Source organism: Halichondria panicea, chromosome 7, assembly GCF_963675165.1.
Source record: "Halichondria panicea chromosome 7, odHalPani1.1, whole genome shotgun sequence".
NCBI lineage: Eukaryota > Metazoa > Porifera > Demospongiae > Suberitida > Halichondriidae > Halichondria > Halichondria panicea.
The window spans coordinates 508,249-521,307 of NC_087383.1; the positions used below are offsets into that span (position 1 = coordinate 508,249).

Consider the following 13,059-nt stretch of genomic DNA (forward strand, 5'->3'; position numbering starts at 1 on the left):
GACCAGTTCCCCGTTCGCCTACCCCAAAGGACCACTAATAACCAACACATCAGAAATGTGACAATGGCAAAAAAATTAAGGAAGTGGAAATGTCACGGGGCCGCCCCCCAAACATTGGATTTGTTTGGTAAAGATCATTAATGAATGTTGTGTTAAAATTACATGGAAGGGAATTCCCCTACAAACAGCCTGCTCTTCTCTGCAGACAGGAGATGGCGTACCCTTTCATAGCTGTTCATGCAGGTATGTTTAAGGTAATAAAATGGCTGCTTGCATGCCACAAGTAGAATGTATTACATCGTTGAATGACGATAAATTATTTTCCTCACTCTCGATCTCACAGGCGCAGGTTACCATAGTGACTCCAATGGTACCAAACTGAAAGATCTGTGTAAAACGGCTTGCCTTAAGGTACATACAATCTACGCCAAAATATTACTGCATTATTTTTAATGATGTCAAATTAATGTTCCGTACTTTTACTATTTAAATAGCTCCTGGTACTATGCATGTATAAACTAGTACAGCTGTAATTATTCAGACAATGGCAGCACTGAGAGAGGGAAGGGATGCAGCTGAGGGGGTAGCCATTGCTATATCAGAACTTGAGGTATGTTGTATGTTTGGCAATTTATTAACTTTACTCAGTTCCAAAACAGCATGATTTTGTGGATAGCATTATAATGACAATTACTATGCCCCCCCCCCCCCAGTCCAGCCCCCTCACTAACTCTGGCCTGGGCTCTAACCTCAGTCTCACTGGACAGGTTGAGTGTGACGCTAGTGTCATGGATGGAGACGGTGGCTTCGGCTCTGTAGGTGCATTGCAAGGTACTCTAACTGTCATATGATACGACTCTATGTCACCTGACTATCATGTGCTGCTCAGGTGTGGTGAACCCCATACAAGTGTCACTGGAGATGCTACGAGATAGTTCCCACGGTACCCTATCTCTGGGGAGAGTCCCTCCATTGTTAGTTACCTTCGTTGCTAAAAAAATTTTGCTAAAAAAAGTTTGAACATTTATTTTTTGTTTTATAGAATGTTGACTGGAGAGGGTGGGCGATTATGGGCGGAGCAGCGAGGCTGTGGGTTGTGTCAGCCTGATGAGCTCATTACTGATCGTGCCCGAGAGGTATACCTGGACCACAAGTCACGCTTGGATGGAGCCTCCTCCCCTGCACCAAAACACCGCAAGAGGAGGAGAGAGGATAACGGACACAATGTGAGCTAGCTCTACTGTGTACCATGTCTAGAATGTTTTACGAGCATCAAACATAATTATGCGAACTTTGCGAGTGTTGATCAATTCGCATAGTTATATAAATTAGTACTTGGTAATTACACACGATCCTCGCCAGAGCGCAAATAGTTAGATCGCAAATTCTGCTGATTTGGCTCGTTCGCAAAGATTTTTCACCCGCAAAATTCTAGTAATACGGTAGTGTGTAACTTCTTCCTCCTCTACACAGAAGGAGGAACCTCCATTGGACACTGTGGGTGCTATATGCCTGGACGGACGAGGGGGCGTTGCAGGGGGTGTGTCTAGTGGGGGAATTTCCCTCAAGTTCCCCGGTAGGGTGGGGCAGGCGGCTGTGTTTGGGTGTGGCTGTTGGGCCCAGCACACACCCAGCAAAGAGAGCAGAGCTGTCGCTTGCAGCACTTCAGGTAAGGCCACTACTTTAATAGCGTGTGTTCTCATATGAGTGCCCAGGTACTGGAGAATACATCATCAAGACCATGCTGGCTAAAGAATGTGCCGAGTGAGTGTGTTGCCATGTGTAACCTAGCCTCGATCCCAGGCCGCACTTCCCACTTCACTTAGGGAAGTCCGGTGAAGGAGGCTATGTGTAACCATGTGTATATCAGAATAGAAAAAACAGTGTCCCCCTTAGTACTGTACCAAAGATAATAATCATTATTGCAATAATTATAATACATCAAATTATACCACTCACGAGCTTGTCCTAAAAGATTAGTACCTGAATTCCTCAACCGAATTTCACAACAGTGGTGCATGGTTTACCACTGTTACGGAATTGGTTGATGGAAAAAACGGCCTTCTTTTTTATTTGATGATGCTACATTCCCCAGATCCATGATAGACTCTAGCCTTGAGCAGTCTTTGACTGATAAATTCTTGCGTGAGTTAACATTATCTTCTGTCTTTATTCGTGCCTCCACCATCCCCTCAGGCTCTGAGCGGTTGTCCTCTGTTGATCAGAGGTTTAAACTAGCAGGAGTCATTGCACTCAATCTCACAACAGACGGTAAGTGTATGTCATGTGTGTCTGTGTGTGCATGATTTATCTTATTGGTCGCTATTTGATCAGGTGACGTCCACTTCTCCTGGGGCCACACAACGGAGAGTATGTGTGTGGGGTACATGAGCCACACCCATCAACAACCAACGGTAATATCCATACAATATATAGCTCATACATTACTATGCACATGTAGCTGTGCCTTATGTCATTGATCATGCAACCCCCCTCAGTCATTGATCATGCAACCCCCCCTCAGGCAGTGCTAATATATAGCTCTATGCACATGTAGCTGTGCCTTATGTCATTGATCATGCAACCCCCCTCAGGCAGTGCTAATATATAGCTCTATGCACATGTAGCTGTGCCTTATGTCATTGATCATGCAACCCCCCTCAGGCAGTGCTAATATATAGCTCTATGCACATGTAGCTGTGCCTTATGTCATTGATCATGCAACCCCCCTCAGGCAGTGCTAATATATAGCTCTATGCACATGTAGCTGTGCCTTATGTCATTGATTATGCAACCCCCTCTCAGGCAGTGCTGTCAAAGATGGCCGATCCTGATAAGGCTGGACTAACCACACAAGTAGAAGCACTCAAACTATCCCCATCATGAACAACTTATATTATAATGAACTAAATAATATCAACAATGTTCATTGAGACCCAAGTGTTGTATAATTATACAAAAATATTATTGTTCGAACACATGTCCCATAATAATTATACATTTATATAATTATATATATAATGGCAGCACAAAAGACGAGTTATTTAATTCATTTACTCTTAGGAATGTTCTGATAAGGGTCAAAGGTCTCGTGATACTCGTACTGAGCACTAGCGTCCGACAACTTTGACCTCGGCTTGTGGGACACAGTAAGCAGCTCTTCATTTGTTTCATCCTCTCTCTTGCGTCTTGTCTGTGTGGCCCCACCCATTGCCCCACCCATTTCCTCTCCACCATAGTCCTCGTCATCAATCAATCCATTTACATTCTCCATTCCTTTATTGCCTCCATCTCCATCTCCACTTGTTGAGTTATCATAATCGTCATAATCGATGAAGTCCTCAAAACCTCCAGAGCCGCTAGCATCATCCTCAGTGGTAGTGACAGGGGGTGTGGTTGTGGGAGGGGCCTCAGTTGGCAAATCTGTACGAGAAAACAAAACATACTGACTGCTATCAAAAGTTCTCATTGCAATACAAGAGAACATTTCCAGTAAAAAGTGTAGGCCAAAATTAAAGTTTGCCACAGGCAACGTCAATACTTCTCAAGCATGCTACAGCACCCCCCTTACACACACACACACACACACACACCCCCACCACCCTCACATACACACACACACACACACACACACACACACACACACACACACACACACACACACCACCCTCACACACACACACACACACACACACACACACACACACACACACACACACACACACACACACCTGTCTCTGTATTCTCCTCACACTGTCGACCAAAGTAGCCCTCGGGGCATGAGCATACAGGCAGCTGCACACACTGCCCTCCATTCAAACAGTCCCGACGACAGCTGTTCGGATAATAGAAGGATAGTTGTGCCACCACACTGACTAGTCCCGCACCGTTCCTGACCTCCGCCCTGTACGTTCCTTGATCCTCAACAACTGTCTGTCGTATCACTAGCGAACCTTCACCACTCACAAAGTATCTGCAAACACAGACAATATCAATTAACCAACGTACATAAGGAATACAATACAGGGCTATAATATAATATTATAGTGCAGGTGTGATTATGGTTACTATTGGATACAAGTATTTGTCCACTGTCCCTCCACTATTCTCACCTTGACTGGGACCCCTCCTCACTGAGCAGTCGACTACTTCCCATAGGGGAGACCCTGTACCAGGTCACAGTGGGACGAGGACTGCCGGAGAAAGAGAGGGAGAAGGAAACAGCTGGACCAGGGGACACTAAGACCACGCTTGCAGGGGGGCGGTCCACCGTAGGGGGCTCTGTGAGGGGGAGTGTAATTAATAGCAGCATACTAATTGCCAGAAACGAGTAAATCAAATAAATCCAAAATTTCGTAGAGTTGAACATCTTTCAACAGCAATAACTTCAGTACCGTTGACCCAACGCAAAAAATTTTCTGATTTTCTGAAAGCTCAGAAAGATACCTATCAAATGATGTATTTAGATCCAATATTTTTTGGGGGCCATAATTTGTCATTTTTCGCCCTTGGACCATGGTACGGCCAAATTGGCAAATACTCTTAATATAAACTTTGATGGTACCATTTGAAAGGTCTATTTCTAAGCTTTCAAAAAATCATAAAATCATTGGTATTGGATCCACGGAATTCAAGTTATGGCAGCTGAAAGAGTCCCCGAACCATTGATTAAACGGGGGAGGAGGGGGGGTAGTTGAATATCTTTCAACAGCCATAACTTCACTACAGTTGATCCAATGTTAATTTTTTTTTGATTTTCTGAAATCTCAGAAAGAGACCTTTCAAATGATGTGTTTAGATTCAATATTTTTTGGGGGCCATAATTTGTCATTTTTCGCCCTTGGACCATGGGCTATTATCCATGGTACGGCCAAATTGGCAAATACTTTTATCTCTTAAATATAAACTTTGATGGTACCATTTGAAAGGTCTCTTTCTAAGCTTTCATAAAATCATAAAATCATTGATATTGGATCCACGGAATTCAAGTTATGGCAGCTGAAAGAGTCCCCGAACCATTGATTAAACGGGGGAGGGGGGGGGTAGTTGAACATCTTTCAACAGCCGTTACCGTTGATCCAATGTCTTAGATTTTCTGAAAGCTCAGAAAGAGACCTTTCATTATGTATAGGTACACACACGAGTCTCCACCCACCTCCGATAATCACTCGGCAGATCTGTGAACGTGTGATGTTGTGGAACTGTGCCGTACAGAGGTAGTATCCACCGTCCTCACTCTCCACACCCTCCACTATCAGCACACCATCACCACCGCCCCCCTGAGAGCAGGTGGAGGGGGCGGGGTTACTCGAGCATGTGTTGGGCTTCCTACGAATCTCATCTCCGTCCAGGCGTGACCAGACAACGACCCCCCGTGGAGATGAGGAGCATGTGAGCCGCAGACACCCACCACGAGGAACAACGTGGTAGTCACAGTCCGGTCCCACGTCTACACTCAATACAGCACCACCTGAAATATTGAATATTGTACGGTATAGTATTGTAAAGCCTATACTTATAAATGGAACAGATCAAAGCCTTTGCTTTTACAATTGTAAACTTGCATATGGGAAGGTCAGGATCATCGAAACACAAATTACAGCCTATCAAAGATAGCTACCAAAACGGCTGAATTTCAGACAAAAGCGCAATGCTAATACTTACTGCACCCGAAGCTTGCCCTCTGCAGTGCCCTGAGGTCCACACCATTATACTGAGCTGGCTCTGCACACACGACACTGCTTTGCAGGGGGCGGGCAATCATCCACTCGTACAGCCAGAGGGCACTACAGTCACACACCAGGTGGTTGTCCTCACCAAAGTCACTCCATTGTCTGCACAGAGGGGAAGTAGACTTATTAATTTTAGAGAAAACATTCATTTAATTATATAGCCCATGCATGCTTTTTTCAAAAATAATAGACAATTTGGGCTCAAAATAAATCCTATATCTAAGCACACCATATTGTAGCACTACCAAACAGCTACTAATTTTTTGAATTCGGATGTTCACACGACAAGTATGTCATGTGATTCGCACTCACAGATAGTAGAGGCTGTTTGTTCCGTCCAAAGCACCAGCTGCCATATATTCGATGGGGTTAAAGTACACTGACCTACAGAGTGGTCAGTATGACTCATTATGACTCATTGTGATGTCACAGGTACAGTACTCACAATTGTACTAGACGAGGCAAGTGTTTGAAGGGCGTGTTGCCAACGCTAGCAATGTCGTTGTCATACAGAAATCTGTAGAGTTAAAAGAACACTTCACAACAAACTTGCCTTGATCAAGCAACAGAATATGCACACCACATAACTATGTTGTCTTACAAGTAGAGAAGGTTGGGTGTGTGCTGGAACAGCTCGTCGGGGATGTACGATATCCGATTGGACGACAGCTGCCTGTTGAGATATACAATAATTAGTTGAATAAAATTCCTGAATATTATTTACAAATTACGGACTGCCGAAGATAGCTACCAAAACGGCTGAAATGTGGGGAAAACATGAGGCTATAATACTCATAGCCTTTGCTTTAGTTGAAATTGCTTGATTTCGACCAAGAACTTGTATCTAAACTAGCACACCATTGGAAGGTTATCCTGAGAGATCCTGAATGCATCAATTACATGTATGCTTTCAAAGACAGCTAACCGAAACGGATAAAACGCAAGGCAATAATTGCGGATAATAACAACAGATGTGCCACACACTGAAACTACTGACTCACAATGTTTGCAGATTTTTGAGTCCCTTGAAAGTGCTTGGTTCCATACACGTTATCAGGTTCCCATACAGCCACCTACACACACAATACACGTTATCAGGTTCCCATACAGCCACCTACATGTATGCATGCACATGCACGTACATTGAGAGCTGCAACACTTACAATCTTTGCAGGTTAGTCAGCTGAGCGAAGGAGTCACGAGTGAGGTTGCGAAGTTGGTTGTTATAGAGAACACTGCATGGAAACACAGAGTCACATGATACACACAATCACCTCCCGGACTCACAGATCTTGTAGCGAGTCCATTCCAACAAACGTTTCTTTACGGATATTGCTGATATGGTTGCTATGCAGTGACCTGTAAACACCCACACCATAGCAACCGTACACACACGCAACCAAGTGACTAACTGTGGCCTCACAATTTTTGCAGCTTGTTGAGTCTAAAGAACGCTCCATCTGATATTCGAGTGATCTCATTCGCGTACAAATGCCTGCAAACAAAATAGATACGTATCATTACGAACTTTAAGAGGGGGTACCCCCACCCACTCACGCCCACTCACAGGGAGATAAGCTGCGTTGGGCCAGCAAACATAAGTCTATTGACATACGTAAGTCCGTTACTCTCCAAATACCTGAAAGAGAAAGAGAAATTGAAACTCTCTCAATATACAATATAGTGGGATCGTTTTGAAGCTCCTAAAGAGACAATAATGTATAAAGTTACGTAGTTGAAGGTGTTCTGGTTTGGTGTAGCACACAAACACCACAATGCATGCACACTCTTCACATTCCTCACACGCCCACACTCCTCACAGGTATTGTAGGCTCCCTGTTGGGTTGAACGTATCGTTCTCAATCACTGATATGGTGTTCCGGCTAAGGATCCTGTAGCCATGGAGATGAATACATCAAACAACAACTACAACACCATGAAAATAGAAACCACGGGGACTAGGATATCGACACCTTGTCAGTAACTACTAAATATAGCATTATAGCCTCATTATAGCCTCACAGGACCCCACACCTCTTCCTATACGTGTAACCCCTCCCAACGGCCATCGATCAATGAAGTTAGGTGTACTGCGATATTCAGCCATGGCCAGAAACCTCACTGTCTCAAATGAATCGTTTTATACAAAACAAAACATCGGGCCTCAACATAGTGTCCGCAAGACAGAGGAATTACACGTATATAACCTGAAGCACACCACCCACTGACCGACCTATCATATAGCTAGCAAATCATTACATAATATAACAGGAGTAATTCATATTCAAGTTATTAAACAGTTTCAATTTTTCTACTAATTGCTAGCAAAAAATCCTAAGCAAAACATAACTAACAAACAATCATACAAAATCGAATGATCAATGGAGAGTTGAAAATAACGATTGAAGTTCTCGCACTTTTTAAACTGATCTGCTCCAAAAAAAAAAGAAAAACCAACTAAAATACATTAACAATAGTTATCAATTGAGCTATGTATTTAGAAGCACTTGCGATGGACAATGGATGGGCCAGATTCATCATATTCTTGCTTTGAGATCCACATCTGTTGGAAGGTTGAGAGAGAGGCAAGGATGGAACCTCCAATCCATACGGAGTATTTCCTCTCTGGTGGTGCGATGATCTTGATCTTCATTGTGGGTGGTGCCAAGGCGGTGATCTCCTTCTGCATACGGTCAGCAACTCCGGGGTACATGGTGGAACCTCCTGAGAGGACGGTGTTAGCGTACAGGTCCTTACGGATGTCAACATCGCACTTCATGATCGAGTTGTAGCAAGTCTCGTGGATACCGGCAGACTCCATTCCGAGGAAGCTGGGTTGGAAGAGAGCCTCAGGGCATCGGAATCGCTCGTTTCCAATGGTGATAACTTGACCATCAGGGAGCTCGTAGCTCTTCTCGACCGATGAGCTGGAGGCAGCAGTTCCCATCTCCTGTTCGAAATCAAGGGCAACGTAGCAGAGCTTCTCCTTGATGTCACGGACGATCTCACGCTCGGCAGTGGTGGTGAAAGAGTAGCCACGCTCGGTCAGGATCTTCATGAGATAATCAGTCAGATCACGTCCAGCCAAGTCCAAACGGAGGATGGCGTGGGGAAGAGCGTATCCCTCGTAGATGGGCACAGTGTGGGAGACACCATCACCAGAGTCGAACACGATACCAGTGGTACGTCCAGAGGCGTACAGAGAGAGCACAGCCTGGATGGCGACGTACATTGCGGGGGTGTTGAAAGTCTCGAACATGATTTGGGTCATCTTCTCACGGTTAGCCTTGGGGTTGAGGGGGGCCTCTGTGAGCAGGACGGGGTGCTCCTCGGGGGCTACACGCAGCTCATTGTAGAAGGTATGATGCCAGATCTGCACGAGAGATAGATAATATTAAAGGTTAGTTAAGTGTGTCCAGGAAGCTGTGTGATGTAAGAGGATGTGATGTGTTAAGATAAGATTACTGTCACCACTAATTAAATTCTGGCATGCTACAGCTTTGACCATATAAGGTAATAGCAGTTAACCAGGAAACCGTATAATTATGCAATAGCTGACCAGGAAACGTAACCGGGTAATCACTTTGTAACAGGATAAGCAAGATTAATTTGGCCCAATATCTCAGCCTGCTTACAGTACACCATCCAAATTACTTCATGCATACTAAAGGACACTAGCACTATTAAACTTAGTTCCACCCTGCACCAGAGCTAGCTAGCTATTATGCTAGTGTGGAAGCAAAATGCTAACAAAATCAAGATATATACATAAGGCAGGCTGCATAATTTACTTGCCAAGACAGCTGTAAAAGTACGAATGCAATGCTCCTACCATGACTACAAGGCAAAGCTAGGTAGATACACACACACACACACACACACCTTCTCCATGTCGTCCCAGTTGGTGACAATTCCGTGCTCAATAGGGTACTTCAGAGTGAGGATACCTCTCTTGCTCTGAGCCTCGTCTCCTACGTATGAGTCCTTCTGTCCCATACCAACCATCACTCCCTGATGACGGGGTCGGCCCACAATAGAGGGGAAGACAGCTCTGGGAGCATCATCTCCTGCAAATCCAGCTTTGCACATACCAGATCCATTGTCTACGACCAAAGCGGCAACATCATCGTCACACATGATTGCTGTTTTTGTAAGAGAGGAGCTTGCAGGATTGAGATAGTTGCAAGGTTGAGAAACACCCAAAAAGTGGTCAGCAAAATCTGAGGGCTTGTTTTATAGCTCTGCTTCCTGGGCTTCTAGAGCTGTGATCTGATTGGCTAGCTGGCTGTCAACAGTGAGAAAGAGCTTGACATGACCTTAAAAGGTCACACAGTTGGATCGTGGAATTTACCCAAGAATGCATTGCTAGGGCCAGCTGAATTACTCCCACCAACTGGAGTGCCATATTAGGACATCACCCCAAATCAAGATAATAGCACTTGTACAGCACGTAGTTATGTACAGGCTGACCTTGTTGGCAATATGCTTGTGAACTAAGGTCTGGTTACAATTATAGTGCAGCCATGTTACAATGCTCTATTAATACCAGACAGACAAACCCACCACCATAGCAACTAGTAACTGGGATATTATACAAGCTCTTACTCAAAGTGAGCCTAAACATAAGTATCACAACACTAAATACCATACAGAGACTTGTGCAGCTTAGGGCAAATTAAAGTCAACCTAGTCCAAAACACACAGAGAGCAGCTATTAACAGCATGCAACTCTTAGCTAGTCAGAAACGCATAATCTATTATAGTACAATAATGTTGGACAAGCCGTAATAGTCATGCAGTATATGAATGCCCCACTCCCAAATACAGCTGCCCTATTCACCCATATTGGGGTACCATAGTAACCTGATCATTGTAAGCATTGTCCATGCATGCAGCTGTATCATGTGTACAGGGGGAGAGTGTGACTAGCCTAGCTGTGTCATGTGGTGTACAGGGGGAGAGTGTGACTAGCCTATAGCTGTGTCATGTGGTGCACAGGGAGAGAGCTAGTGACTAGCCTATAGCTGTATCATGTGGTGTACAGGGGGAGAGTGTGACTAGCCTAGCTACAGAACTATGAACTTGAATACTGAAAGTAAAGGTGATATGATTATCACACATACACAACAATAAGGATTCACGACATTTTAGAAGTAAACATCTATTCCCACTGTTTAGAGACTAATTGGGATTGTTGATGACTATTCTAATTCACATCATTCCTTGTTGTTAGACATGTAAGAGATTGGGACAGTCTGCTGCATGCAATGATTATCATTATATGATCAGTATTGGCAACTCACAGGAGATAGAGCTTGGCCAGCCCAAGGAAAGAGAATCTGGATATAAAGCTTAGCCGATTGTCATTGAGGTACCTGTGTGTGTGGGTGTGGGTGTGTGTGTGTGTGTGTGTGTGAAGAGTGATGCTTAGGTACATGCATTCAGTGCTTGTGATAGAAACCTCATGAAAAACAAACCCTGCTGTGCAAACACATCGCGGACATTGTTGACCTTATCACTGCCCAAAGATCACAACAGGCGGCCAAATAAACTGAGGTAATGTTACACAGTGGATGCCAATAACATGCATATTATTGTTACTTTTACAGAAGGGGGCCAAATTTGCTGTAATTACTGTCTTAAAATATGTGCATGCTCAAAGGATAATCTAATAATAGCCAGTCAAAGGTGTATAATATAAAGTCTACATACACAGGAGAAACTCAACCGGCAGACAATGATGTAGCTAGCTACTCGTGTTACCATGGCAACTCACAGGAGTCGCAGTCGCACTAGACTACGAAATGGAGCATGGGAGAGATCACTGATGAGGTTCTCGTGGAGATAGCTGTCGTGTGTGTAGACATTGAGACAAACCATTACAACTATAGCTAGCCTAGTAACATACGAATATACTAGGTGATGACAAAACGGTTACACCTAGCTATTGTAGACAGATAAGAGGCCATTATTTTAGCATGATCGAATTGTCCCAACTAAAAAGGATGCATTCTGTAGCTACTAAATATCCCCCAGTGTACATACAGTTCCTCCAATGTAGTGACATCATCGAATACTTCAGTGCGTAGGCTGCTCAGTCTGTTGTCATATAGAGCCCTGTAGTACATATATACACGAGTAACACTATCTCACATGACTGCATCACATGACTTACACATGACTTACAATTGCGTCAAGGCTTTCTGTTCGCTGAAGATGCCGTACGGAAGATTAGTCAAAAGGTTGGAATAGAGCAGCCTGTGCAATATAAGGACTGGATGACATAATGCCTGAGGACCGCACAGTGAACACCATGCTACACTACAGAGATATTCCATAAAGCTTACTACACTCAGCAAAGTGATAAAACATTTTAAATTAACGAACATGCACACTTGGATTAATTCGGGGGCGGCCATTGCGTGAGGTTCCGCTGTACAAAAATTTTTCCCCCTGTAAACTATTGGACTGTAGGCTACCCCAAATACAGTTAATACGATTATTTCTCTCACAGTTTGGTCAGTTTCCTGAGTGATCTAAACACAAGACGTGAGAGTGACTCAATCCTGTTACCATCGAGGAACCTGGGAATGAACATCAATCAAACAGTGTCAATACTGATCAATTATTCACGTACAATAATTCCAGTGACTCCAGTCCAACAAACGCATTATCCTCAATCTGTGAAATCTGGTTATCATACAAGTATCTGCGCGTGAGGAAAAAAACAGAAAATGTATCACTTGTCGTTGGTAATTAGTGACAACTCATCAACAGCCTACATGGATATTAACGGAAAGCTTGCAAACTACTTTAGAATGCATGCTTACAGGCTTGTGATGTTGACCAACTGAGAAAAGGCATAGCTGTGCACAGTCCCTATGAAATTGCCACTCAAGTCCCTGCAAAAAGAGGGGCGGGGCTGCTCACATGATTAACATATCTATAAATTACGTACAACTTGCTTGCAGAGATAGATCTGAGTACAGCTAGCTTACAGTGTAGTGATTCCAGGCCATTCACAAGAGTTCACCTCCACTGGTACAAATCTGAGATCTGCTTCTGAGCAGTCGATGCTTCCACTGGACACACTACAGACGCAATCCAGTGGGCACTCGCAGCCTGAGGGGATCTGTGCAGCTGTCAGTGACGACCATAGGGTCAATAGAACTAATATGCTTATTTGCATATTGTTTCTATACTCTATTTTCGTGCTATTCCCTATGTATGCAGACAACAACATGCAACAATAACCTCTTTGTGACCATGCTGCCTCTACTGCGCATGCGTCGGGAAAAGATCGACACATGGACAATCTTGGAGGCAA

At 44.0% G+C, this 13,059-nt stretch overlaps 3 protein-coding genes across 3 annotated transcripts; 1 reads left to right on the plus strand and 2 right to left on the minus strand.

Annotated features, from left to right (window-relative positions):
- The first annotated feature begins 36 nt into the window (after positions 1-36).
- On the plus strand, positions 37-2,941 carry LOC135338073 (threonine aspartase 1-like). Its single transcript, XM_064534088.1, has 12 exons — positions 37-243; positions 344-411; positions 542-610; positions 714-831; positions 890-974; positions 1,043-1,226; positions 1,474-1,669; positions 1,716-1,764; positions 2,096-2,145; positions 2,197-2,271; positions 2,335-2,414; positions 2,806-2,941. Exons 1-12 carry the CDS (start codon positions 141-143, stop codon positions 2,884-2,886), a joined length of 1,158 nt encoding a protein of 385 aa, XP_064390158.1. The 5' UTR covers positions 37-140; the 3' UTR covers positions 2,887-2,941.
- Positions 2,908-13,027, minus strand: LOC135338068 (leucine-rich repeats and immunoglobulin-like domains protein 1). The gene is made up of 22 exons (XM_064534081.1): positions 12,731-13,027; positions 12,563-12,634; positions 12,370-12,441; positions 12,245-12,316; positions 11,919-11,990; positions 11,778-11,849; positions 11,509-11,580; positions 11,036-11,107; positions 7,553-7,624; positions 7,300-7,371; positions 7,156-7,227; positions 7,020-7,091; positions 6,896-6,967; positions 6,734-6,805; positions 6,334-6,405; positions 6,178-6,249; positions 6,045-6,116; positions 5,665-5,834; positions 5,156-5,470; positions 4,113-4,281; positions 3,732-3,973; positions 2,908-3,423 (listed from the first exon to the last, which is right to left on the minus strand). The coding sequence occupies exons 1-22, from the start codon at positions 12,973-12,975 to the stop codon at positions 3,050-3,052; spliced, it is 2,667 nt and encodes an 888-aa protein (XP_064390151.1). The 5' UTR covers positions 12,976-13,027; the 3' UTR covers positions 2,908-3,049.
- LOC135338074 (actin, cytoplasmic) lies at positions 7,998-9,951 on the minus strand. Its single transcript, XM_064534089.1, has 2 exons — positions 9,615-9,951; positions 7,998-9,105 (listed from the first exon to the last, which is right to left on the minus strand). Exons 1-2 carry the CDS (start codon positions 9,867-9,869, stop codon positions 8,230-8,232), a joined length of 1,131 nt encoding a protein of 376 aa, XP_064390159.1. The 5' UTR covers positions 9,870-9,951; the 3' UTR covers positions 7,998-8,229.
- Positions 13,028-13,059: the final 32 nt, after the last annotated feature.

Coding starts and splice junctions, on each gene's coding strand:
- LOC135338068 (XM_064534081.1), bottom strand. CDS start 12,975: ATGTTGTTGTCTGCATACATAGGGAATAGCACGAAAATAGAGTATAGA. Junction 6,806..6,895: donor CTGACTAACCTGCAAAGATT/GTAAGTGTTGCA, acceptor TTGTGTGTGTAG/GTGGCTGTATGGGAACCTGA. Junction 4,282..5,155: donor CTGCCGAGTGATTATCGGAG/GTGGGTGGAGAC, acceptor TCCCCCTCACAG/AGCCCCCTACGGTGGACCGC.
- LOC135338074 (XM_064534089.1), bottom strand. CDS start 9,869: ATGTGTGACGATGATGTTGCCGCTTTGGTCGTAGACAATGGATCTGGT. Junction 9,106..9,614: donor ACTGGGACGACATGGAGAAG/GTGTGTGTGTGT, acceptor TCTCTCGTGCAG/ATCTGGCATCATACCTTCTA.
- LOC135338073 (XM_064534088.1), top strand. CDS start 141: ATGAATGTTGTGTTAAAATTACATGGAAGGGAATTCCCCTACAAACAG. Junction 1,670..1,715: donor TGTCGCTTGCAGCACTTCAG/GTAAGGCCACTA, acceptor ATGAGTGCCCAG/GTACTGGAGAATACATCATC. Junction 2,146..2,196: donor TTTGACTGATAAATTCTTGC/GTGAGTTAACAT, acceptor CCATCCCCTCAG/GCTCTGAGCGGTTGTCCTCT.